Source organism: Xyrauchen texanus, chromosome 7, assembly GCF_025860055.1.
Source record: "Xyrauchen texanus isolate HMW12.3.18 chromosome 7, RBS_HiC_50CHRs, whole genome shotgun sequence".
NCBI lineage: Eukaryota > Metazoa > Chordata > Actinopteri > Cypriniformes > Catostomidae > Xyrauchen > Xyrauchen texanus.
In genome coordinates, this window is record NC_068282.1 from 27,787,077 (window position 1) to 27,814,949 (window position 27,873).

At 38.3% G+C, this 27,873-nt stretch overlaps 1 protein-coding gene across 1 annotated transcript; it reads left to right on the forward strand.

The window, feature by feature from the left end:
• Positions 1-48: 48 nt before the first annotated feature.
• hdlbpa (high density lipoprotein binding protein a) lies at positions 49-27,579 on the forward strand. The gene is made up of 28 exons (XM_052131177.1): positions 49-137; positions 1,397-1,468; positions 4,801-4,915; positions 5,032-5,198; positions 6,173-6,388; positions 7,064-7,270; positions 7,451-7,666; positions 8,783-8,989; positions 9,155-9,262; positions 9,555-9,659; positions 9,821-9,899; positions 9,997-10,136; positions 10,457-10,561; positions 10,668-10,781; positions 11,023-11,109; positions 11,192-11,323; positions 13,095-13,313; positions 13,525-13,746; positions 13,909-14,127; positions 20,253-20,391; positions 21,908-22,056; positions 22,156-22,260; positions 24,803-24,937; positions 25,051-25,194; positions 25,466-25,645; positions 25,836-25,952; positions 26,044-26,184; positions 26,446-27,579. Exons 3-28 carry the CDS (start codon positions 4,840-4,842, stop codon positions 26,536-26,538), a joined length of 3,822 nt encoding a protein of 1,273 aa, XP_051987137.1. The 5' UTR covers positions 49-137; positions 1,397-1,468; positions 4,801-4,839; the 3' UTR covers positions 26,539-27,579.
• The last annotated feature ends 294 nt before the right edge of the window (positions 27,580-27,873 follow it).

Below are 27,873 nucleotides of genomic sequence, written 5' to 3' on the forward strand. Positions count from 1 at the left end.
GGAGAGTGTGACGTGAGTGAATGTGATTGGAGGACGGCTGAGCTATATATTTCACAGGCTGCTGCTCCTCCCTTTCGCCAGTGGAGTTTCACTACGAGCTTCTGCACCATACAGGGCAGACAGGAACACAAACACAAGTAAGTCATTCTTCGTTTCACAAATCAGTATTCATGTATTAAACATTAGAGAAGCAGTAATATCACTTTTTTAGTTTTTATACGCGTACATCGTTCGAAGACTGTTCTGGCGTGAAAATGTGCTCTGGCTCGACTCCATGTCAGTTTCTCCCCACTGTTTCACCCTTTGCTCTTATGCTTACGTGGACTTTGTGTGGAAAGTAACTCATGCTGAATGTGTCTCAAACACTCATCCGGTGACCGGATGAGGTTATGTTTTAAATGCACATGTATTAGTCCTTGACATACACGTAGTAGTAGGCTTATAATTGGTAAATAAGAGTATAAAGTTTTCCTAATCCTGTGTGTGCTAGCTCTTGCACTAGCTGGCCTACGTGTCACTATCGCGCACGCGCAGCTCAAAGTTTACTGGAGTTGGTTCCTAGTCAGGACAAGTTTTTCATCTCCACAAACCCGAACAACTGCCGTTTTTCCAAAAACAAAGATAATTATTTCGATTGAAAATGTACCTGTACATTATTTAGATTAAAATAATTCTAGATTAATAGTGATGAAATTACCAAGCGTTAAGGATGTGAATTCCGTCTTTCCTATTCTTTTAGGTTAGCCGTTAGCATGGTGTGTCATGTGTTGACGTAGCGCTGCTATTTACTGAGAGACGAAGGGTTTTAATCTTCACTGCTCTTTTACTGACAAATTTGTTTTCAATTAAATTAATGAATTTGTACCTTTGTTCCCAATTGCGACTTGTCATTGTGAGAGCCAATTTGAATCCGCCATGTTTAAACCCCAACAGATCTGACATACGCAGGAACGGCCACGTTAGCGAGACGTGAGAGCTGCTGCAGGGCCAAAGCAACACACTAGAAACCCAGTGATTTATTATAGAGAGCATCTTACCCATTTGTCAGTATTGATCATTATGAATCGACGAAAATATACAAGCCATCTTTAACCATGTCTCGATCATTTTAATCTTTTGAAACCAGTGTAAACGAGATGATTAACAAGTTGTTGACTACACTTGCTTGTTCAGGTTTTTGGTACCCATTTCCAACTTTATTCCAAAAGGCACATTTGCAAGGATTTAAATCCTCTTAAGGAGTAGAGGGCGACATTTGCAATGCCAATGAAAACGCAAACAAATCATGCCACGTGTACCTAGGTCTTGTAAAACTGTCATTTGGTGACTGATAGTGACAGGCTCTCTCTCTTCTCTTCTCCCCCATTACCCTTATTATTTTATTATTATTTTTTAGGCAAAAGCTGGCAGGCTGACACGAACGGGCAGCTTTACAGGACGGATTAACTGGTAACTGACCATTTAGCTGGTAAGATTAACCACATTGTTTCAGCTAGAAAATGAAATTGCTAACAGATCCAATGATGGCCTTACATGCAGCATGTTTGAACTGGGGATTCGCTGCTTGTTTATCTTGTCTATTAGCCACAGGGCACAAGTTGTTTACCCTGTGTGGATAATTTAAGAAGAGAAAAACTTATGAGTGGTCATATGATTCATTTTGTTATTAAAAACATTCTTCTGAGCAGCTGAAGGATTTTTGTGGTGTTCTGTCTGTGGATTGACATGCTCAATGTTGAATTATTGTGATTCCTAGTGTGGTACATGGTCTTTTGATCTGCCTTGAGAAGCTACATGTATATGTCTCCTGAGTGTTTGCCTCTGGGTCTGAATCTTTAGAAGGCCTGTAGACGAAGAGGCCCCTGCAGGGGTGGCTGTGCAGACAAGCACATTAAAACCGCCTTATTTTGTGTTGAAGCATTCAGAGTTTGCATTTGGGGGGTTGGGTGGTGGGCAAATTCAGAGCAAACTGGAGGGAATGTCATACATGTTAACATGAGTGATTATCTAATTACCCCAAGATACACAATCTGTAGATTACCACCATCTCAAACTGTTGTGGTGATCTCTCATAACTAGTGTTGCAACGACAACCATTTTAAGAAAATGTTATGGTATTACATAATAATAATAATAATAATTATTATTATTATTATTTATTATTATCATCATCAGTTACAATGACCTTTTTAAAGGAGTGAATATGGAAGGTTTTTTTTTGGTTCAACAAATGCTTTATTATAATTGAAACTTGAAACAATTATTTTAAATGGATGTGTAAAAAAAAAAAAAGTCTCCCTTTTGAAAATAAGAAAGCTAATATAATTATAATAATAAACTGAGTTATAAACCTTATAAAAATGGCATGTAACTTCAACATGTTATATAACTAAAGCATGTTAAATTAATTACTAAATGAAAAATATCATCAGCTATGTGAGCTTTTGAAGTTATGTACTATGGTTATTAACAATTAACATTTCGTAGGTGCACGACAGCACAGCCAGACTGCTCCTATCTGTACATTTAACTTAGTGGTTCTCATCTGGTTTTGCTTCAGGACCCAGATTTTACATTGGAAATCAAGTGGCATTTCCTTTTGTTGAATAGTTTTGTTCATGGTTTAAGTACAAGGACATGCATCAAGTGACATTATTTTAGTTGTTGATGTCATAAAAAAAAGCTACCTTTTAAAAATTGAAGAGCGAATTTACTTATGAGCCCATTATTATTCTGGTTTTTTTTCCCAAGTTGCCATGATGCCTTGTTTGACATTCAAACAGACCGCTCATATTACACAAGAGGAAAGACTCCTTGGGTCAGTGTAGCTAGTCTTATATAATAGTAATAATAATACAAAATTCTAGTATTTATGAAAAAACAAATACTAGCTGAAACACATCTTGATACTTTAACTACAGCTACCACTGTTGATATAAAATGAGGTCTAATAGATTCTACCTTTTTAGATTATTTCATAAGAAACAATAACATTGTCATATTGTATAACATAAGTTACTTTTACTCATGTAAAATAATAAATTTTGTAAAGGTGATGATGAATAATGAAATATTGCGCACCGTGTTGCTTTTTTCCTCCTCAGTGCTCTTTGGCATGTCAGGGCTGCCTACTGTTTGAGAGGTTCGACTTGACTTCCTCCATAATGCTTTAAACTAGAAAAGTCTCACTAGAATTGAAATTACTCGCATGAGTTTTGAGGTCTGCGCTCCTCAATATTGAGGGAAGCCTAGTTGTTGCACGTGCCTGCCGGAGAGAAGAGCAGATTATGATAGCATGCTGGTTCCCTTACACTCGTGCGAAAATGCAGGTGAGAAGCCTTTAGCAGATTGCGAGATTATTTAGCTGAAATCGGCCTCGGCAGTCCTTTCAGAGGCCGCTGAAATATCTTCAATGGGAGAACCATGGCATACTTTCCCTGATGTCCATGACCCAGTCTGAATAGACTTGTGACCCACTTTTGGGTCACGACCCACCCGTTGAGAAACACTGCTTTAATTCACACACACTCGCTTATGTCAGACCCCCTCGCCTCGCTTCTCTGAAATTTTTCTCCTCTGCATGTTTGTGTGTGGCGCAAATTGACGAATCTGACAGGCAGTTGAGGAGGAAAGGAGATGCGCAGGTGAGATTCTCCATCCAGTTGCATTTTTTTCTCTCAGTACCGTAGATAAGCAAACCGTCAATTTTCATACCGTGAAACCGGCATACCGCTGCAACCCTACTCGTAACGGTCCCCTCAAACTGGACTGATGGTCTCCCATTTGACAGCATTAGTTTGCACACCATTTTACTTAATGCTACTTTGTATTAGTATTGAAGAGCTTAGAGAATTGTACATGTCACTCGGCTGGAATTTCAGCAGCAAATACAAGTGATCTTTTAGAATTCAAGGCTGCATGGGTGTAATAGTAGCCTCTGTCTTTTATGTACTTGTTTTTTGTTTTTTTTACTTTGCCATAGTCCTGCTTGGAGTATGCAACTTTACTTTAGCTGTCATTGTGCCAGTAGATATGATTTCACTGAGGTGTGGTGTACATGTTTTCAATTAAATGAGAGCATTCCTTGTGGGACTTTCATTTACAAAGGAGAGATTCAGGAAATTATTTTTGCTGCTCTACATTTACTCTGCAGCATATAAGGGTTGGTAGGGAAATCCTCTTAGCTTGAGAGCTCAATCATCTAACTCCATGGCTTAGAATTAGCCCTTGACTAAGGTAACAGATGGACAATTTTGTCCTTCATCAACATGAATCCATCCTTAGGCCATTTAAAATGGCTCCTGCTGATAATGTGGTACAGTTTAAAATTTTGATCAGGCCACAAGTTATTTTCCAGAATCAGGGAAGAAAACTACTTGCCTTTCAGCTAAAGTCACCTTTTCGAAAGCTAATTTGCCCAAAATGTTTGAATTTTCTACATTTTCCTTATTAAAATCACTTGAAATGTTTAAGCTTACACTTTAAAAAAAAGCAATAAAAAGCTTTAAATGCAATCAAATCAACAGAAATTAAAGATCTGGAACACCTGCTGTGACTCGCACAGTTTTCACAATTCAGGAGTTGCATCCCTGATTCTAGAAATAACTTTTGGCCTGAATATTGATGTCTTTTTGTTGGTCTTCTGTCCTGAAAAGACTTTTAGCTCCAACTTTCTTGATGAACCGTTTAAACCTTAAGTGCTGGAGTGTATTTATTTGTGTCTTGGTGATAATTTTGCTGATTGGCCTCTATCTTCAGGATTACATTGATCTCTAATATTCACCTGAGCTCTTTTCTTAGTGGCACACTCGGACTCCGTGTAAACGTGGGATTTCAACCATGAGCTCAGTCGCTGTACTTACGCAAGAAAGCTTTAATGAGCATCGCAGTGGCCTTCTGCCAGAGCAGGTCAAAGGTGAGTGGTGGTCCAGGGCGTTTTGACATGTTGGTATCTGTTATCAGGCAAAGTGAAGCCGCCATGTCATTCCTGGCCAGATGTAAATGTGTCCTAAATCTCTCTGTTCCTGATAGCTGCTGTCTCAGGCCCTAGCAATACAGAAGAGGAGGACACCCTCCCCACCTACAAGGATGCCTTTCCCCCTCTGCCCGAAAAGCCTTCATCTCCAGAGGGTGTTCAGGAGGCTGGAAATGCCTGGACCGCAAGGCTCAAACCCCTTAAGTCATCAATTATCACCCAGGTAGAGCGATAAAACTAGATACAACTGCAATCCTACCTGGACAATGTAAAGTTCTGTTCACACGGCCAGCGACTTTGTTGCTGCATGTTGCCATTTTCTGTGCTGTTGGTTGCTAGGAAGCATTACTACTGCTGGTTGTTTTAACATTATTGGTGGACCGCGTAGCTGGCCATGGCTTTTGAAAGTCTTCATTACAAAGGAGATGAAACCCCTATGACCATCAAGCACATTTTACTGAACAGTAAAACTTTTGGAACCATCAGACAATGCTTTTATACAGAGAATTATATATATGTATATGTAACATCTGAACAGGTTTTACAGATTTATAAATTAAGTGTCCTATTAAATTTTTTATTGATGAACCTTTGTTTGCCTAGTGAATAGCCTGGTTGCTGACATGGCATTAAAACTAAATAAATAAATGGCAAATGAGATGTATCGCGGGTAGAAATAAGATGGCTTTCTAATTTGACAAGGAATCCACTTTCTTGCTGCTAAAAAGGGACATTCTGCAGTGAACAATGTTTTTAATAAACTGCAGCATTGCTCAAATCCATATCAGTGTATCAAAGTCATTCAGAATGCTGACAATTTCCATCATGTTTTTCCACAATTTCTTTGTTATCCTTGTATGTCGTTACAGGCAAATTTGTATAGAACAGTGAAATCTCTCACAATAACAGTAAGATCTCTGTCTTGCCTGCACTCAAATCAGGTATCTTGCAGAAGATGGATGACGTGAGCTCTACTGTCTTCACTGGAATTGGCTACTGAAAGTCACTTCTCTTTTGCATTGTTAAACTTTTCTCAATTATGTCAACGGTCTCTTGTGTCACCATACGTTGTGAGTTGTTATTGAAAATGAATGAATTCAGGTTGTTTTGTTGCTGGCAGTATGAACCGGGCTAAAGACAAATTAACTCTTGTTAAGTAGATCTGACTGAATTTTCTGATTTGACTTATACCTACAGGTTTTCCATGTACCTCTGGAAGAGCGCAAGTACAAGGACATGAACCAGTTTGGAGAAGGAGACCAGGCTAAAGTTTGTCTTGACATCATGCACAAGACTGGAGCCCACCTGGAACTTTCCATGGCCAAAGACCAAGGCCTCTCCATAATGGTGTCTGGGAAACATGACGCTGTCATGAAAGCCCGCAAAGAGATTGTGTCCCGACTGCAGACTCAGGTATCATGTCTTATTTAAGCTAGTGGGGTTAAACGCAATGGCCACGTTTACATGCACTTAAGAAAACAGTTTATTCCAGGGTTTCTGCAGTAAGCAGCGTTCTGAAACGTCATGTAACCATGAAATGTTGATTTCCTTATGCCGTTCAAGGTATTAAGAGAGAGCCCTTAAACACACCCAGGTTTCTTCTGGAAAACGCAGCTTATGTGGCCATGTAAAATCACAAGCAGCATTGTAACAGGTTTTTGAAGTGTGCCTGTGCATGAACAGCCTGGATAACATGCTTCATAGGATGGAGCCCAACATAGTCAACAAAGTGGAAAGAATTTGACAATTCAGCTGTAGGTCGCGATATAAAGTTAAGAAACACCGCAATAACTCTGGAATATCTGGAAATGAAGCGAAGCAATGGGGTCTAAAATAGTGAGTTCTTCTGCGAAAAGATTATTTACGCAAGCGTTGAAGGGAAATTACGAGTGTTTCTGACCGAGCCGCATGTATTCGGGAGTATGCTGCTTTTACTGTGCATAAATTAGAATGCTACTTTTTTCCGCAGTAAGCCTTTCTCTGGTGTAAATGTTGTCAATATTAGTGTAAGATTCCTATTAATGATATTAAATGTAGCTTGTTTAGATTCATTGTTTTGGAAATACTAATGTGTGTAATTGACTACAGGCTTCAGCTACTGTGGCCATCCCCAAAGAACATCATCGCTTTGTCATCGGCAAGAGTGGGGAGAAGCTGCAGGAGCTCGAGCTGAAGACTGCCACCAAGATCCAGATCCCTAGACCCGAAGACCCCAGTAACCTCATCAAGATCTCTGGAACCAAGGAAGGCTTGGAGAAGGCCAAGCATGAGATCCTGCTTATCTCTGCTGAACAGGTCGGGGAACATATACCACTTCAAGCCTTTGTTTTACATAATTTGTTTAGTTGTTAGCAGCTGCTGCGTATTCTGTTAATCAAACAGTTACATATTCATCAGATATTGGTCAAAATATATGTATATCAGCTGTTTGTAATAAACTACCTAGACAACAATGATTGAAATAATTAAATGCAGGATAAGCGGGCAGTGGAGAGACTGAACATTGAAAAGGTATTCCACCCCTTCCTCACTGGAGCTTACAACAAGCTGGTGGGGGAGTTGATGCAGGAGACGGGTGCCCGTATTAATGTCCCACCACCCAGTGTGAACAAAACTGAGATTGTCATCACTGGGGAGAAAGAGCAGGTGGCCTTGGCAATTGTCAAGATCAAGAAGATTTATGAGGAGAAGGTGAGCAGAAATGGCGCTCTTTAGCATAATTAATAGCTTTTTAATGAATTTTCCAATAAAATAGTATGCTTATGAAACCCAATTGACTGAATTTTAAAGAATTCCAATAATCCAGTTTTAATAGCCCTCAAAGAGACTGATAGCAGAGTGTATTTATTTTCTTTAGAACAGTGGTCAGCAACCTATGGAGGGATTATCACTAGCAATGGTGATGACTAGACTAGAATAGACTATTTTATTTATATAAAGTCCGCACCTGCATTCCAGTCTACATCTTGATCTAATCCTTCATGATTATGCAGAGTGTTTTCATGAGCTGAATGGAGACACAAAAGAAAAATGTGATTTGACTGCAGTATATACCCAACATACTCGTGCAGTGCGTGCAAGCCATTCACGCTTCACTTTCGGTTAATTGCGCGAGTAAACGCGCCCGCTTTGCTTCGGTTACGAGGCATGGATGACAGCCTACATTCAGTGTTTCATTTGATTCTTTTTGCTTTCAGAACAACTCGTGATGTAATAAGGAAAATGCCACACTTATTCCTTGATTTCCAACCCAGCATACAGGTATACCCTCCTTAAACCATGGCCAAATTCAAAATTACGTTAAACGTTTAAAAGAGAAAACATAAACAAACATCGTGCGTAGGGTTCAAAAATCTTTTCAAGTCTAATCAAAATATAAATTAAACCTGGAAATATTTTAGAATTTTACAGTTTCGAATCACTAAAAATGGCTATATAGTTGATCTGCTTGTGATTCGTGAATGGCTTGCATGCGCAGCGGGAGTCATCACACTTTAATGGTGTTTAGCCTCCCATTCAGCCGATTGAAAACGAGGAAGAATTGCATCAAGATGTAGATTGGAATGCAGGTGTGGAAAAACATATAAATAATATGGCCTGCTCCTCTCTTGCTGTTGCTTGCGTGCTAGCGATTGGAATGACATTTATATAAGAAATATTTAAGATTCCACACAATTTCATGATTAAGCAAATTTGCTTGTGTTGGCACAGTCATTGACCAGGAAAATAAAAAATGGCACTCCACGTCATAAAGTTGCCAAACCCTGCTTTAGAAGGTTTTAATTGTGGTGTTTTGCTGCATTGCAGAAGAAGAATGCAACAACTATTGCAGTGGAGGTGAAGAAATCACAGCACAAGTATGTGATTGGGCCTAAGGGAAACACCCTGCAAGAGATCTTGGACAGGACTGGCGTCTCGGTCGAGATCCCACCCCTCGACAGCAGTTCAGAAACTGTAATCCTGCGTGGGGAGCCAGACCGGTTGGGTCAGGCACTGACTGAAGTGTATGCTAAGGTAAACAACCTCATTTTCTTGCCGTTCATGTACAAGAATAAGGTCTTTGATTCCTTTTCTTTTAAATTTTATATAGGGTGTGTATTGAAACATTACTGCAGAAATATTTTAAATTTGGCCTTTTTGACCTTTTAAATTATTCCAACCCTTATTTTCACTGCACAGGCCAACAGCTACACAGTTTCTTCAGTCTCGGCTCCCTCTTGGCTTCATCGCTTCATTATTGGCAAGAAAGGACAGAATCTGGCAAAGATCACCCAGCAAATGCCTAAGGCCAGTCTACTTTCAATAATCATATCACAGGGCTTGCCCAATTTTTCTGTTGTCTTAGCATCAATCCACACATGTTCCTTTTTTGCATGTTTATGCAGTTTACCAGAGTCACCCATCATAGTGACAGTGATTGCATCATTCAGGAATGGTGTTTCCAGAATCTGGCACACGTCTCAACCAAAAAGGAATACTCAACAGTTGTCAAATGCGTTGATGCGTTTCATATGAATGACTTTTTGTAGAGCTGTGTATTGTAAAGATGAGGCCAGTGAAATTACATTATTATTAACAGGTGCACATTGAGTTCACTGAGGGAGAGGACAAGATCACGCTGGAAGGACCCACCAAAGATGTACAGATTGTACAGGGCCAGATTGAAGTCATCGTCACAGATCTGGTAAGAACAAAGCATGTCTGAGTGCCCTAGCATATGAAAACCAAAAATAAGCTTCCCTTTACTTGTGTAGCATACATTGGCTTCAGTGTGTCCTAACATATAAAAGAAACGCCATCTCTCACCTCTCCGTCTAGTTGATTGTCATGTATGCTTTATCATAGGTTAGCCGAATGGACTACACTGAGATTAGTGTGGACCCCAAGTTCCACCGACACTTGATTGGGAAAGGCGGTGCAAACAGTCAGTGTTGTTTTTTTTAAGTTGTTTACAGCAGCTATTATCGAAGCATACTCTTGTGTCCTTCATATTGACCATGTGTGTTTGTCTCCATGTCTAGTTAACCGCATCAAGGAGCTGCACAAAGTGTCAGTCCGCATTCCACCTGATAATGAAAAAAGTAACCTGATCCGTATTGAGGGTGACCCCCAGGGCGTTCAGGATGCCAAGAAGGAGCTGCTCGAGCTAGCGTCACGCATGGCAAGTTGGATTGATTTGTAAATTAAAAAGAGGACTCTTGTTTACTGCATTGCTGTCTTAATGTTATTTGTTATGGTTTACCACTTATGATGTTTCATACTCAAAATGGTTATGTACGATGCATTCTCTTATGTGGTTTCTGGCTACAGTAAATTTGTCTTGCTTTAATTCATAAGATGAGTCTGGTGCTATTATGTTTGGTTTGGGGTGGAAAATTAACCTTAAGCTTTACAGCCTTGGAGTATTAAATCCTTTGGATTATTTGAAGTTGCTTGGCAACTCATTGCTGAAGGTCACTAAGTATGTCATGGTTTCAACAGGAGAATGAGCGTACAAAGGACATGATCATTGAACAGCGTTTTCATAGAGCCATCATTGGACAAAAAGGGGAGAAAATAAAAGAAGTTCGGGATAAGTTCCCTGAGGTAGGAAGTGTTAAAACGGCATGATATATTTTCCCAATACTGTGTTCACACGCATGCAGTGAATGTATAGACTGACGATTATCTATTGTTGCAAAAAATTTTGCAGGTTATCATCAACTTCCCTGACCCAGCGCAGAAAAGTGACATTGTACAGCTGCGTGGGCCTCGCACAGAAGTGGAGAAATGCTCAAAGTTCATGCAGAAAATGGTGGCTGAAATGGTACACACCTTTTATACATTACTGAATTATCTATCTTCCTGAATATTAGAGCAAGCCAAGCAGAGTACCAATCTGTAGATAACATTGTCATTGAAAAATAATGCTGTAGTATTGTATTTCCTAAACTGCCCCAGACTTTTTCACTTTAACTGTAATAAATTTGTTATAATACTAATTACACTCATTAGAAAGAACCTTGGGTATGTAGCTTAGGACCATTAACAGGATGCCCTCTTTTCAGGTGGAGAACAGCCATTCAGTCTCTGTGCCCATTTTCAAGCAATTCCACAAAAACATAATTGGCAAAGGAGGGGCAAATATAAAGAAGGTGCGTAGCTAGTCTTAGAACTCTTATGGGTTCATCCACGCTCACCCCTTTTACTAACTTGCTGTTTTGTTTTTCTCCCCAGATCAGGGAAGAGACTAACACTAAGATTGACCTGCCTGCAGAAAACAGCAACTCTGAAATGATTATCATCACTGGGAAGAAGGCAAACTGTGAGGCAGCAAAAATTAGGATCCTCGCCATTCAGAAAGAACTGGTATGGTTTTTGTTTTAGCATTCGATCTCCTCTGTAGACACAATGCAATATAAACTGCATATTCCAGTTGCTCTGTTCTTAGTTTTGATATACAGTGGGTACGGAAAGTATTCAGACCCCCTTAAATTTTTCACTCTTTGTTATATTGCAGCCATTTGCTAAAATCATTTAAGTTCATTTTTTTCCCTCATTATTGTACACACAGCACCCCATATTGACAGAAAAACACAGAATTGTTGACATTTTTGCACATTTATTAAAAAATAAAAACTGAAATATCACATGGTCCTAAGTATTCAGACCCTTTGCTGTGACACTCATATATTTAACTCAGGTGCTGTCCATTTCTTCTGATCATCCTTGAGATGGTTCTACACCTTCAATTGAGTCCAGCTGTGTTTGATTATACTGATTGGACTTGATTAGGAAAGCCACACACCTGTCTATATAAGACCTTACAGCTCACAGTGCATGTCAGAGCAAATGAGAATCATGAGGTCAAAGGAACTGCCTGAGAGCTCAGAGACAGAATTGTGGCAAGGCACAGATCTGGCCAAGGTTACAAAAACATTTCTGCTGCCCTTAAGGTTCATAAGAGCACAGTGGCCTCCATAATCCTTAAATGGAAGACGTTTGGGATGACCAGAACCCTTCCTAGAGCTGGCCGTCCGGCCAAACTGAGCTATCGGGGGAGAAGAGCCTTGGTGAGAGAGGTAAAGAAGAACCCAAAGATCACTGTGGCTGAGCTCCAGAGATGCAGTCGGGAGATGGGAGAAAGTTGTAGTAAGTCAACCATCACTGCAGCCATCCACCAGTCAGGCTTTATGGCAGAGTGGCCCGACGGAAGCCTCTCCTCAGTGCAAGACACATGAAAGCCCGCATGGAGTTTGCTAAAAAACACCTGAAGGACTCAAAGATGGTGATAAATAAGATTTTCTGGTCTGATGAGACCAGGATAGAACTTTTTGGCCTTAATTCTAAGCGGTATGTGTGGAGAAAACCAGGCTCCTCACCTTTCCAATACAGTCTCAACAGTGAAGCATGGTGGTGGCAGCATCATGCTGTGGGGGTGTTTTTCAGCTGCAGGGACAGGACGACTGGTTGCAATCGAGGGAAAGATGAATGCGGCCAAGTACAGGGATATCCTGGACGAAAACCTTCTCCAGAGTGCTCTGGACCTCAGACTGGGCTGAAGGTTCACCTTCCAACAAGACAATGACCCGAAGCACACCGCTAAAATAACTGAAGGAGTGGCTTCACAACAACTCCGTGACTGTTCTTGAATGGCCCAGCAAGAGCCCTGACTTAAACCCAATTGAGCATCTCTGGAGAGAACTGAAAATGGCTGTCCACCAACGTTTACCATCCAACCTGACAGAACTGGAGAGGATCTGCAAGGAGGAATGGCAGAGGATACCCAAATCCAGATGTGAAAAACTTGTTGCATCTTTCCCAAAAAGACTCATGGCTGTATTAGATCAAAAGGGTGCTTCTACTAAATACTGAACAAAGGGTCTGAATACTTAGGACCATGTGATATTTCAGTTTTTATTTTTTAATAAATGTGCAAAAATGTCAACAATTCTGTGTTTTTCTGTCAATATAGGGTGCTGTGTGTACAATAATGAGGAAAAAAAATGAACTTAAATGATTTTAGCAAATGGCTGCAATATAACAAAGAGTGAAACATTTAAGGGGGTCTGAATACTTTCCGTACCCACTGTATGTGGATGGAATGGAATGTATTCATTATTCTCAAATGTTTGTGCAGGCAAACATTACAGAGGTAGAGGTTTCCATCCCCTCAAAACTGCACAACTCTCTAATTGGCTCGAAGGGGCGATTTGTGCGTTCCATCATGGAAGAGTGTGGTGGCGTGCACATCCATTTCCCAACAGAGGGCTCTGGCATTGATGCGGTGACAATCAGAGGCTCCGCAGAGGAGGTAGAGAAAGCAAAGAAGCAGCTGCTGTCCCTGGCAGAAGAGAAGGTAGGTTTTAAGGGAAAGGTTTCATGGATAATTTTGCTGGGTAATGCATGGAATAGAATTTGAACTTGAATATTAACCAAAAGTTAAAAGCTGGTGAAGCTAATGTTTTGCTAAAATGACCAATTATACGGTTTAATCTTCTTTTGGGCTTTTCAATTTATAGCTAATAAAAAAAAAAAAAATAACATTCTCTGTGGTTGTTTTATAATAGCAAACTAAAAGCCACACAGTTGAGCTTCGTGCCAAACCTGAATACCACAAGTTCCTTATTGGCAAGGGAGGTGGAAATATCCGGAAGGTGCGGGACAGCACAGGTGCCAGGATCATCTTCCCTACTGCTGAGGATAAGGATCAGGAGCTGATCATGGTCATTGGTACAGAGGAAGCTGTTGCTGATGCACAAAAGGAGTTGGAGGCACTCATTAAGAGCTTGGCAAGTCCATGTTTGACTTGAGCATTATTTGAAGTTGATGGGAAATTTTCCTTTTTCACTGGTTTTATTTTCCCAACAGTTTTAAGTATTCTCTAATGCTCTGAATGTTACATTTGCATAAATATTAATGTGTGTATATATATATTTTTTTTTCAATTTCAGGATAACATTGTAGAGGATTTTATGATTGTCGATCCCAAGCACCATCGGTTCTTTGTGGCACGACGTGGGCAAGTCCTGAGGGACATTGCAGATGAGTATGGTGGCATTATTGTCAGTTTCCCCCGAACTGGCACACAGAGTGATAAAGTCACCCTTAAAGGAGCCAAAGATTGTGTGGAGGCTGCTAAGAAACGTATTCTGGAGTTGATTGAAGACTTGGTGTGTATCTTACTGAATCTGAAATTCATTAACACAGTGCTTTTGTCAGACAACTGTAGATATTCTATGGAATGATATTAATCTCATTATTATTAATGAATGCACACACAATTATTCATGTACTAGATACATTTTGTGAATGTATTTTACTAACCACAAACAAATGCCATTTGATTTGAATCTGTGGAATTCGGGATTGAATGATTGTGCAGCGATTTGTACAAATACAGACATGTTTGCAAATAAACATGGTCTGTTCTACATTAATAAATCAAAAATTGCTCATGCAAAAATGAATCCGTGCATTTGTGGATCAGAAGACATTTTGAGACTTCCTTTTCGCAGTTTACAGCATTCCACCCACACATACACACACACAACTAACGAACAAGCCAGTGCTATTCATTAACGTGAACACGATTCGTAAATGTGTGTCACTATACAATGAAACAAATGCTTTTCAACCGGTGTCTGTAGAATTAAGAATTACATAAATGTGCAGCAATTTGTACAAATAAAGTCATGTTTGTGAGTATAAATGTTCTGCTTTGTATTAAAGTGTGACAATTTCCGCGTGCAAAAAGGAATCCGTGCATTTCTGGATTAGGCGACACGCGTGCATTTATTGATTCCTTGTTCGAGTCGATCCTGTTCGGTTCATTTGGATTTTGAGACTTGTTTTCCGCACTTTCAGCATTGAGGATCCACACGCAACTGAAAGGCAAGGCAGGCAGCTACCACTAGATGGCAGTCGCAGAGAATTACCGAGTTGGCCTGCCCTGGTTTGAGAACAGGTGATAATGGACATTTTGGCATTCTCCCGAAGAACCTTTAAAACATGGATAATACCATTTTAAACCAACAAGCTGGTTGGGCAAGTAACACTAATCTTTTTTTCTTTTATTGCATACTGAAAAGAAGAAAAAAAAAAAGTAACTTCGTATAGACTAGCAAGTTAAAAACTATGTACATTTGATATATTTGACATATTAATTACATTTTATAAATATTCATTTGAGATATTAACAAAAAAAATGTTGGCTCTTCATTATGTATGTTAGATTATTGTTTAGAGTGCGAGCTGATCAGGGAGGAGAGAATGTTGGCGTGGCTCGTCTGATGTATTCTGTACGTGGAGAAACTGCAAGAAAAACAAAACTAAGGACAGTTGTGACAAATGTCAAAAGGTAGTGTGTGGGATCTACACATGGAAGGTAGAGAGTACATGTGTTGAGTAATCGATCCACAAGCGTCAGTGAATGATGTGTGGGGTTTGCCCCCAAAACAGCCAGATGCCTTGTTCAAGTGAGCCCACTTTTAGGAGAATTCATTCATAATGATTGTACAGCATACTATTTTCATTATAGTTTTACAGCATGATATTTTTGCTCACAGTAAAACAAATATTGCTTTCTAAATCAGTTCGTTTTCCCACAGTTTAGCAAATGTTCATATTCTTTATTAACTGTTTTGGCCATTTTGGGTTTGGCCTATATGTGTTTCATACATGTCTAAGGTTTTTACTATGCATTGAAATACACATTGGTGATGTTTTTATAAGCTATTGTATTGATTTGTTTTTATTTTACAAAGAAAATAATTTAATATAAATAAATCAAAGTTGCATCTGTAATCAGCTACAATAGCAAGTTCTGTGATTTTCGATGAACTAATACATTTTCACATTCATTAGAATTTAAATTTCGGTGTCCTGGTGTTTATTATTAATATAACAGATTCATTTATTCATGGGTTTCGATTCCAGTGGTGGCTGCATAGGATTGTTTCTAATTCGTGTTGTCCAAACATTTCCAATAACTCCAGAGCGTTGTAAAGTCCAAAAGTCAACATGTTTTGAAAAAATATAGATTTAATAATTTCCCAAATTCACAACATGTTTTTATCTAACTGAAATATTCGCCTCAATCCATGTTTGTTGGCGTTTAGACTTTCAAAAACATTTTCACTGTGGTGAAAAAACTTGCTGGACACAAAGCGAGGCATGCACCTTCCGGGGCAGTCTAGAAGCTAATATACATATATTTTTTGTATAGTCTAGCACTATTATATATTACAAAAAAAGATTGTATTATATTGGACTATCTACGTTCGCTTGGCGCTCCGTGCTCCATTTAATCCATATTATTCTATTTTGTTTGAGGATTTTGACATTTTTTAGGGTGATGACGTCATAAAATATGACGACAGACATTAGAAGCTTCATTCTAAAACCTCAATAGAAGTTTCGAATGTAAATATGACATGACATTTGGTACAGTCTAGTATGAACGGTCAGAATGACCACTATGACCATTCTAGTAGTTATAGAATTCCGGTAGTTCTCGTGTTAAATGCAAGTACAAGTCTATTGCTTGATTAGTGTCCTTTGGAAGATCAAAGCGTGTCTCAGCCATGACAGTATTACAGATGTCATAGACAGTAATGTCTTTGAAGGCCAAGTTTAAAATATATCTCTATAAATTCATGCGCATCCATGCTCTCAGTCTCTGAGTAAATGAATGATGGCAATGACGCAAACATGGATTGAGGCGGAATATTTCGTTAGATAAAAACATGTTGTGAATTTGGGAAATTATTAAATCTATATTTTTTCAAAACATGTTGACTTTTGGACTTTACAACGCTCTGGAGTTATTGGAAATGTTTGGACAACACGAATTAGAAACAATCCTATGCAGCCACCACTGGAATCGAAACCCATGAATAAATGAATCTGTTATATTAATAATAAACACCAGGACACGAAATTTAAATTCTAATGAATGTGAAAATGTATTAGTTCATCGAAAATCACAGAACTTGCTATTGTAGCTGATTACAGATGCAACTTTGATTTATTTATATCAAATTATTTTCTTTGTAAAATAAAAACAAATCAATACAATAGCTTATAAAAACATCACCAATGTGTATTTCAATGCATAGTAAAAACCTTAGACATGTATGAAACACATACAGTGAGGAAAATAAGTATTTGAACACCCTGCAATTTTGCAAGTTCTCCCACTTGGAAATCATGGAGGGGTCTGAAATTGTCATCGTAGGTGCATGTCCACTGTGAGAGACATAATCTAAAAAAAAAAAATCCAGAAATCACAATGTATGATTTTTTAACTATTTATTTGTATGATACAGCTGCAAATAAGTATTTGAACACCTGTCTATCAGCTAGAATTCTGACCCTCAAAGACCTGTTAGTCTGCCTTTAAAATGTCCACCTCCACTCCATTTATTATCCTAAATTAGATGCACGTGTTTGAGGTCGTTAGTTGCATAAAGACACCTGTCCACCCCATACAATCAGTAAGAATCCAACTACTAACATGGCCAAGACCAAAGAGCTGTCCAAAGACACTAGAGACAAAATTGTACACCTCCACAAGGCTGGAAAGTGCTACGGGAAATTGCCAAGCACCTTGGTGAAAAAAGGTCCACTGTTGGAGCAATAATTAGAAAATGGAAGAAGCTAAACATGACTGTCAATCTCCCTCGGACTGGGGCTCCATGCAAGATCTCACCTCGTGGGGTCTCAATGATCCTAAGAAAGGTGAGAAATCAGCCCAGAACTACAAGGGAGGAGCTGGTCAATGACCTGAAAAGAGCTGGGACCACCGTTTCCAAGGTTACTGTTGGTAATACACTAAGACGTCATGGTTTGAAATCATGCATGGCACGGAAGGTTCCCCTGCTTAAACCAGCACATGTCAAGGCCCGTCTTAAGTTTGCCAATGACCATTTGGATGATCCATAGGAGTTATGGGAGAAAGTCATGTGGTCAGATGAGACCAAAATAGAACTTTTTGGTCATAATTCCACAAACCATGTTTGGAGGAAGAAGAATGATGAGTACCATCCCAAGAACACCATCCCTACTGTGAAGCATGGGGGTGGTAGCATCATGCTTTGGGGGTGTTTTTCTGCACATGGGACAGGGCTGACTGCACTGTATTAAGGAGAGGATGACCGGGGCCATGTATTGCGAGATTTTGGGGAACAACCTCCTTCCCTCAGTTAGAGCATTGAAGATGGGTCGAGGCTGGGTCTTCCAACATGACAATGACCCGAAGCACACAGCCAGGATAACCAAGGAGTGGCTCTGTAAGAAGCATATCAAGGTTCTGGCGTGGCCTAGCCAGTCTCCAGACCTAAACCCAATAGAGAATCTTTGGAGGGAGCTCAAACTCCGTGTTTCTCAGCGACAGCCCAGAAACCTGACTGATCTAGAGAAGATCTGTGTGGAGGAGTGGGCCAAAATCCCTCCTGCAGTGTGTGCAAACCTGGTGAAAAACTACAGGAAACGTTTGACCTCTGTAATTGCAAACAAAGGCTACTGTACCAAATATTAACATTGATTTTCTCAGGTGTTCAAATACTTATTTGCAGCTGTATCATACAAATAAATAGTTAAAAAATCATACATTGTGATTTCTGGATTTTTTTTTTTTGATTATGTCTCTCACAGTGGACATGCACCTACGATGACAATTTCAGACCCCTCCATGATTTCTAAGTGGGAGAACTTGCAAAATAGCAGGGTGTTCAAATACTTATTTTCCTCACTGTATAGGCCAAACCCAAAATGGCCAAAACAGTTAATAAAGAATATGAACATTTGCTAAACTGTGGGAAAACAAACTGATTTAGAAAGCAATATTTGTTTTACTGTGAGCAAAAATATCATGCTGTAAAACTATAATGAAAATAGTATGCTGTACAATCATTATGAATGAATTCTCCTAAAAGTGGGCTCACTTGAACAAGGCATCTGGCTGTTTTGGGGGCAAACCCCACACATCATTCACTGACGCTTGTGGATCGATTACTCAACACATGTACTCTCTACCTTCCATGTGTAGATCCCACACACTACCTTTTGACATTTGTCACAACTGTCCTTAGTTTTGTTTTTCTTGCAGTTTCTCCACGTACAGAAAACATCAGACGAGCCACGCCAACATTCTCTCCTCCCTGATCAGCTCGCACTCTAAACAATAATCTAACATACATAATGAAGAGCCAACATTTTTTTAATATCTCATCAAATGAATATTTATAAAATGTAATTAATATGTCAAATATATCAAATGTACATAGTTTTTAACTTGCTAGTCTATACGAAGTTACTTTTTTTTTTTTCTTCTTTTCAGTATGCAATAAAAGAAAAAAAGATTAGTGTTACTTGCCCAACCAGCTTGTTGGTTTAAAATGGTATTATCCATGTTTTAAAGGTTCTTCGGGAGAATGCCAAAATGTCCATTATCACCTGTTCTCAAACCAGGGCAGGCCAACTCGGTAATTCTCTGCGACTGCCATCTAGTGGTAGCTGCCTGCCTTGCCTTTCAGTTGCGTGTGGATCCTCAATGCTGAAAGTGCGGAAAACAAGTCTCAAAATCCAAATGAACCGAACAGGATCGACTCGAACAAGGAATCAATAAATGCACGCGTGCCGCCTGATCCAGAAATGCACGGATTCCTTTTTGCACGCGGAAATTGTCACACTTTAATACAAAGCAGAACATTTATACTCACAAACATGACTTTATTTGTACAAATTGCTGCACATTTATGTAATTCTTAATTCTACAGACACCGGTTGAAAAGCATTTGTTTCATTGTATAGTGACACACATTTACGAATCGTGTTCACGTTAATGAATAGCACTTGCTTGTTCATTAGTTGTGTGTGTGTGTGTGTGTGTGTGGGTGGAATGCTGTAAACTGCGAAAAGGAAGTCTCAAAATCCAAATGAACCGAACACGATCGATTCGAACAAGAGGTCAATAAGTGCACGCGTGTCTTCTGATCCACAAATGCACGGATTCATTTTTGCATGAGCAATTTTTGATTTATTAATGTAGAACAGACCATGTTTATTTGCAAACATGTCTGTATTTGTACAAATCGCTGCACAATCATTCAATCCCGAATTCCACAGATTCAAATCAAATGGCATTTGTTTGTGGTTAGTAAAATACATTCACAAAATGTATCTAGTACATGAATAATTGTGTGTGCATTCATTAATAATAATGAGATTAATATCATTCCATAATATTCTGCTGTTGTAGGGAGTTAATGGATTACATGATACTTTTAATCTGCAGGATGCTCAAGTGATCATGGAGTGTGTGATCCCTCAGAAGTTTCACCGCTCCATAATGGGGCCTAAGGGCTCACGCATACAACAGATCACTAAAGACCACAGTGTGCAAATCAAGTTTCCAGACAGAGAGGAACAGCAAGGTAAATACTTGTGTTTTATCAATAATTTATTATAAGAGTTTTATAATAGAAAAATCTATGATTCTTTTTGATATTTTGAAATAAAACTAAATATATTCTACTACAAAAACAAAGAAATTTCTAAGCTCCGTTGCTAATCCAAAAAGAAAGTGTAACTTCAGCTGTAAAAATGGCTTGTTCCAAAACATTCATTGTTTGCATTCTACACCCAACATTAAGGAAGAGTGTATAAAGACAATATTTATTAAATTCCCTGATCAGATCAGTCAAACCTGAACTCTAATTATTTCTAGTGCAGTACAAATTCAGCTCTGTGAAATACTGTCAGGTACCACAGATTATTATTTGTGCTTTGCTTTTAATAGGAATGCACTGCTTGGATAATGATGTTTTCAACTTGATCGGGCATCAGTCCGAGCCCGGTCCAAATCCGATACCTTGTGTTAGGCATGGCCGTTACTGTCAAGCTCCAAAAATGACAAAAGGACAATAAAGCACTATTAAAGTAGTCTATTTGACCTATGCATTTTATTCAGTGTCTCAAAGATAAACGATAGCTTTGTGAATCGCAAAAGGCTGCGTTTAATAAGTAAATGTATAGTATGCTTGCACGGCACGTTTCAGTGTTTGTGCTCTGTTGATACACTCCTAGAGCACAGAGCTGAGCTTGTGATGCGGTGCTTTTTTTTTTCGTTCTTTTTTTTTTAATTTTTTTTAGAGCAGCGTGCAATATGTAAGCACTACACACGAATGTCTCTTATGTATATGCTCGTAGTTCAGTTTGCTTATGACAAACTACACACATTCAAAGGGCTTCTGGAGTGTTCCCCAAAATAAAAGCATGAGGTTTTTAAAATTAAGAAGGCATGACTGAATCTATATTACTATTGAATAATATTTTTTATATTTTAATAAAAAAAAATATATAATTTATCAAATTGCAACAATAAGTTGACTGGGTTCCAAAAAATTATTGTGAATAAAAAGCGTACTTGTATGCTATTACAAGGAAAGTGACCTGAATAATTTTAAGTCCAGACACAAGTTTAAAAAAAAAAAAAGTGCAGAGAACTGTTTTCTACTTGAGAGATTCACTTATACTGTTCGTTTTGCGGTTACATTATCCTGGAGACTATCGGATTTAGATTGGTATCTGCTTATACCAAGAGTTCAGGCATCATAATGGGGTCAGGAGTGGAAAAAGTCTGTTTTTCACTAGAGTTTTTAAAACAAAGCAAAACCTTTTATATTTACCATTTTGCGTTTAAAACCAGAAGTCTACTTGGGACATTGGAGAGAATGTGAAAAGTTGAGTGGAAAACAGTATAGTAGCTTTATTTGTCTTTTTTCATTTGTTTAGCCCCTACTTAAACACTTTGACCCAGAGTATGTTTAGAGTTTAGTTGTCCATGTCCTTTACTGGAGAGCTTCTAAACAGATGACATGTGGGTTTTTAATTTCTGTGAGCCTCTTAAGGATCATCAAATTAGTGACCTTGACTTTTTGTTTTATTCAGCTCCTTCTGCTGATGCTTCAGTGCAGGAGAATGGAGAGGCCAACGGAGATTTGAAGGAGCCTGCTGACCCTTCAGCCCCAAAGAAGTGTGACGTCATTGTGCTCTCTGGCCGCAAAGAGAGATGTGAAGCTGCCGTTGAGGCACTGAAGGTGCGACTCCATACACTCCTAAACCTTTATGTAGTTCAGCTGTGTATATTGTGTGCATTTTTGCCAAATGCTATCTGCTGAATTTTTGTCCTTTTTTAGGCTTTGGTTCCTTTGACCATTGCAGTGGAAGTGCCTTTTGAGCTTCATCGCTACATCATTGGTCAAAAAGGTAGCGGAATACGCAAGATGATGGATGAGTTTGAGGTTGGTTCTGTTTTTTTTTTTCTTCATTTTATTGGAAATTACACAACTGCACAATTTTTATGCTCACTTTAAATTCGTATAATTGCATATGTTTACAGAAAAATTACATGGGGACTTGTCTATGAATTGCAATAAAGATATGTTAATTAGTAGTTGACTGCTGTATTACAGAGGCCAATATTTGGTATTTTTTAAATAATTTGCGTCGATTAAGTCTTGAGCTGTGAGGATTGCCTGCTTGCATGTGAAGGAGCTTAAATAAAGCTGGAAATTTAACTTTTAGCTTATTCTTTAAAAAAATGTCCCCTGAACTTGTTCGAGGACCAGTGATTTTTCTCATCTGTATCATCCATAAATTTTTTTTTTTTACAAATGCTTCGGTCCACTTCTAATGACCTCTAATATTTTTTAGTTAATGTACCCACGGGGCCTTAAGTCTTAAATTTACTCTTTAAAATTTAAGGCCATACAAAGTCTTAAATATTTTAAATTACAAGATATTAGCTGAGATCTTAAATTGAGGCATGAATGGAGGAGATGCTTAAAACGAGTCATAATCCTCACTCATGCATTTAGCAGCTGATGCTCGAGTTTAGTGCGAGCGCTTGCAGGGAAGTGCATTTTTACTGAATTTACAATGTTATACATGTGTAAACCTTCATAAACCCGTTAATCAGGAATGCAAATGGCATTCTACATTTCTGTAAGCTAGCAATGCGCTAACACTCGCTCCTGCTTATAATCGACAAAGCTTTCTATGTTGTAATTTGCAAGTTCTTGAGGTTGGAGCGTCTTTTGATGCCTTTCAAATCGTGGCACTACCTTATTTCACATCACCTTTGACAATAATTATAAAGCTAACAGAACTACTCTGCTACAGAGTTCAGCTGTTATTTCTCATCTCCATCTCTAGATCTTACACATACAGGTATTTTCTCTATCATCGGAATCAGTCAATTTAAAAAATATATATAATATACAAAACAATAATAGTGTTACATAATTATAAAATTAATAATGTACATAATTTGAAAATATATAAACCATATTTAATATTTGGAGTATAATCTGTTTTCAGTATATATCATAACTAATTATGCAGCACAGTTCTTTCATAATTTTAATCAAACTTTAAATGGCCATTTTTAAGGTAACTTACGAGTTTTGACGTATACTTGAGATATTTCACACAAAAATGAAAATTGTCATCATGCTGTTGCAAACCTTTGTGACTTTTCTAATTTCAGTGGATATAAAAAGTAGATATTAGGGAATTTCAATCACCATTCACTTTCATTGAATGATAAAAAAAAAAGATCCAGTGACTGTGAATTAGACTAAACGTTTTGCTTAACAACATCTTTTTTTGTTCCATGGCAGAGAAAAATTCATACAGACTCGAGAGTGAGCAGTGATTAAAGGGCACTTCATTTAAAAATGAAATTTCTGTTAAGTATTTGTTAAAGTTATTTGGCAAAAAAAAAACAATGTATATAAATGTTATTCAGCACATGCTAGACCTTATTGATTGACAACGAAACTGTGAGGGATAGGTGAACAGTCTTCGATGGGCTGTACTGTGATTTTTAAAAAGTTTTTGGATCGTTCTGCAGACAAAACATTGGAAAAATATATTTTCAAGGACACTCAGTTGACAAACTCCAGACAGCATGAGTTGTGGAAAATCAGATGGGATCTAGGAGCTTTTTACAGCTTTATATCATGCGTGCCATTGAAGAGACCAAGTCTATCCCTCGCCTCGTTTCCATTCCCATTAAAAGTCAAACATTGCACTAACGTGAATAAAGTCTATAGAGCAATCCTCTTGTTTACAAAAATGTCAGCGCATGCGCAATGAGTGGTGGCAGAAAGCTTGCTGACTGTTGTTCTGTTTGACAGATTATATGATAAAAAATTAAAAAAAAGTATGACAAAACCATCAAATACAAACATATTCTTAGCGATACAAGTACTATAATGGAATTAATTAACAAATGTTATGTTCGCTATAACTTTGAGTTTAAATTATCTCAGTTCAGTTAGCTCTGTTGATGGCTTAATGCCACAGCAGTCAACTAGAACCCTGTGAATAATTTTTCAACAATGGAATCCGATAAAAAAAAACATTTTTGCCACTAAGTTTTTGACATAAGCAGTGACATTGCCAAAGCATTGGTCTATTGCCTCACATCTTGCTGGAAAGCTAGTGACTATAGAGACGGGTCACAATATAGGCTACATAAGGCTACGTGCATGCTTAATGAATTCATATAGAGTTTTAATATTTTCTTATTTAAAAAAATAAACTGCATACATGCACGATAAAATATAAAAAACATGTCCAGAGTCATCCAAGTAGCCTCAGTGGTTTTGTATTTACCTGCTAATTAATTATTTAATGTGTTTTTTTTTTTTTTATTGCGAAAGTGATCTTTAAATTTTTCTTTTTGTCCTTTTTAAGTTTTAAATGTAATTCCTTCGAACCTGCAGAAACCTGTAAATACAAAAATGCATTGTACTTAACCTTAACTTTTCACTTCAGGTTAATATTCAAGTGCCTGCTCCTGACTTGGAGTCTGACATTATCTCCATTACCGGTCTGGCCTCACACCTTGACCGTGCTAAAGAGGGTCTCCTTGAGCGCGTTAAAGAGCTACAGGGTGAACAGGAGGATCGGGTGAGTTTGAAGCCAGGATTGCACAAGTTTGCCAGCAGTTCTCATTTAGCAATGGGACCATTGAATACATTTTGCACTTAGCATTTATAAAAAAAAAGAATTCTGCTTGACAGGCTCTCAGGAGTTTCAAGCTGACCATCACTGTGGATCCCAAGTATCACCCTAAGATAATCGGACGCAAGGGCGCCATAATAACCCAAATCCGCAATGAGCATGAAGTCAATATTCAGTTTCCAGAGAAAAATGATGAGAACCAGGTAACTGTATTTTGATTTAGATTTTCATTTCTTTAGGAAACACTAACAATATTCTTTTGCTGCATTGCAAGCATTAAAGCTTTTAGCTTTGGTTTTGTGTACAGGTGGCTATGAAGTTAAATATATGCATGGTTGACGAGACCAATCTTAATTCGGGGTACAAATAAATGCGAAAATTCACAATTGATTCACAAGCATTGTTCAGTAAAAAACCAAAAAGAACTTGTGGACATTGGTGGATGATTTAAGAGTTTCTCATTTCATCTACTAGGATCAGATTACTATTACTGGCTACGAGCAGAACGCAGTGGCAGCACGTGACTCCATTCAGGCTATAGTAGATGAGCTTGAGGAAATGATCTCTGAGGACATCACCCTGGACAGCAGAGTCCACGCTCGCATCATAGGAGCACGCGGCAAGGGCATACGCAAGATTATGGATGAGTTTAAGGTGAGATGACAGAAGTGGCTAGTCTTTAACCACTTCTAATTTGAGGTCATCTGACAAACAGCTTGTGATTTTAAGTGTTTTGATTTTCCACTTTTGTTTTTATAGCTTGCCAATGTACTCATATGTATATAGTTTTTTTTTGTTTTTGAATAGGACCGAACAATTGGAACTATACTTTTTGCCTTTCCAGGTTGATGTACGTTTCCCTCAGGGTGGAGCTGCAGATCCAAATTTAGTGACCGTGACTGGCCGCCCAGAGCATGTGGATGAAGCCATTGATCACCTTCTAAACCTAGAGGAAGAATATGTAAGATTTTGCTCTACTTTGGAAAAAGTGAGAATAAATGATTAATGACAACTTTTAAAGGTAAATTTGTCATGTTTAAAATGTTTCTCAGATTGCTGATGTTGTTGATAATGAAGCCAAAATGGCCTATATGAAGCCTTCTGGTTCCACTGCTGGCAGCATGGAAGAACAACGTGGCCCATCCAAGGGATTTGTTGTGAGGGAGGCTCCTTGGACCACTAGCAATGAAAAGGTAAACTAATCTTGCACTGTATCTTGAGTGCCATAACTCCCTTAGCTAGTATAAAAAGGGGCAATATTTTAGAAGCCAGAATCTCCGTGTGACATTTCATTAATCAGTAGTTTTAATTTATATTAAATTTTTAACTTGACTAGTGCTCGCCTACTGCTTGTGATTTTGAAATGACAGTCATGAAGTGTTCCTTTGCATGAAATTCGATTCTGATCAGAATTCTAAGTGTGTATTTGGATTTGACACTTTTTTTGGCATTAGGCCCCTGATGTGAGCAGCTCTGAGGAATTCCCCAGCTTTGGCACACCAGTGGCTGCTGCAAAATCATCTCCATGGGGACCTAAACGTTTCTGAGATGTGTCCCAGTCAACAGTTATGTTCCAGCCTCCTGGCCCCCTTTACTATTATCCCTCATCTGACAAATTTTGGATGTGGACTGATCACCGATTCTGAACCCCAATATATCAACACATTTCCTGTTCCTCAAATTATTTCTGCAAATAAACAAGAGTCTTGATTCTCATTGACCCCTATGAATCCCAAAACCATTGGGAAACATGTTTATTGTGGCATCCTCTACCTGGTCTGCCACAGTTTTGCAGAATTTGTATGAAATTACCTGTAGTCAACCTGTTTGCATGTAGAAAGAATCACACATTGAAGGATAACAAAAGTACTCCTGACAATTCTTCAGGTCTGTAATTATCCAGGTTTAAGTGACTTTTGATTAACTTCATTACAAAAGTTATTTCTTGGGTTTATCAAGCTGCTCTGTTTCATAGTTGCCTTTGCAATGGGGTTGGGGACAAAATATTGTATACCTCTAAAAGATGATGCTTCTGATTGAAGTCGAATTCACTCATAGGAAATGGGTAACCAGCTGTACTTTGCCTCATTCCCTAGGGTAGCCATTATGTTGCAGGCATTTTAGTGGTCTCAGTCTCCTTCCTATATTCCCTAACTCTTCTGATATGGGCAGGGAAGCTTATTTCATGCAGCCTTTAAAACTTTCAGACTTTAAGAGGGACTTGTGCAGTAGGAGTCCTAAGGTTCCCAAAGTCTCAAAATCTTACACTAAATGGCTTATACTTTTTTCCATTTTTCTTTTTGATATTCAGAAATCATCTTTATTAAAAAAATGAAAGTATAATATTTGGAAGGAAAAAAGCAGACCATTTTGTGCCAATGAAATGTCATTGTGTTGCTCATTCTTGCTAATGGGTCAGTGTCCAGCCCCTTTTTGTCTTCCAGTTGCTATGCAGGTTGGTCTGAATCAATAGCAATGGCCCTCTTAATAGCCTTATAAGAATTATGCAAATATGACAAAGTAAACAATTATGGATGACACTGGAAAATAAACTCCAAAAAAGAAATAAAAATTGAAAATGTATCTGGCCTTGTTGTTATAAGACTGGGTTATTACACATGTACAAACCATAATACTGTTCCAAACAAAATTATAATTTTGTTTGAGTGCTTAAAGAAATAGTTTACCCAAAAATGAAAATGCCATGCCATTCTAAATGTGTAGTACTTCTGCTGAAAACAGTGATTCTTTTTTTTTTTTTTTTAGAATTAGGGTTGGCCTTGTCCTTACAATGCAAGAGAAGTACCAGCATTTTAAAGCTCAGAAATCACAAACTTGGCATGCACGTAATCTATAAGAATGTCTTTAGAAGTAATATGACC

What these genes read in the sequence shown, in the direction of transcription:
- hdlbpa (XM_052131177.1), top strand. Translation starts at nt 4,840, where the DNA reads ATGAGCTCAGTCGCTGTACTTACGCAAGAAAGCTTTAATGAGCATCGC. An exon ending in TTCGGGATAAGTTCCCTGAG is followed by an intron (nt 10,562 to 10,667) that starts GTAGGAAGTGTT and finishes AAAATTTTGCAG; the next exon opens with GTTATCATCAACTTCCCTGA. An exon ending in CTGCCGTTGAGGCACTGAAG is followed by an intron (nt 22,057 to 22,155) that starts GTGCGACTCCAT and finishes GTCCTTTTTTAG; the next exon opens with GCTTTGGTTCCTTTGACCAT.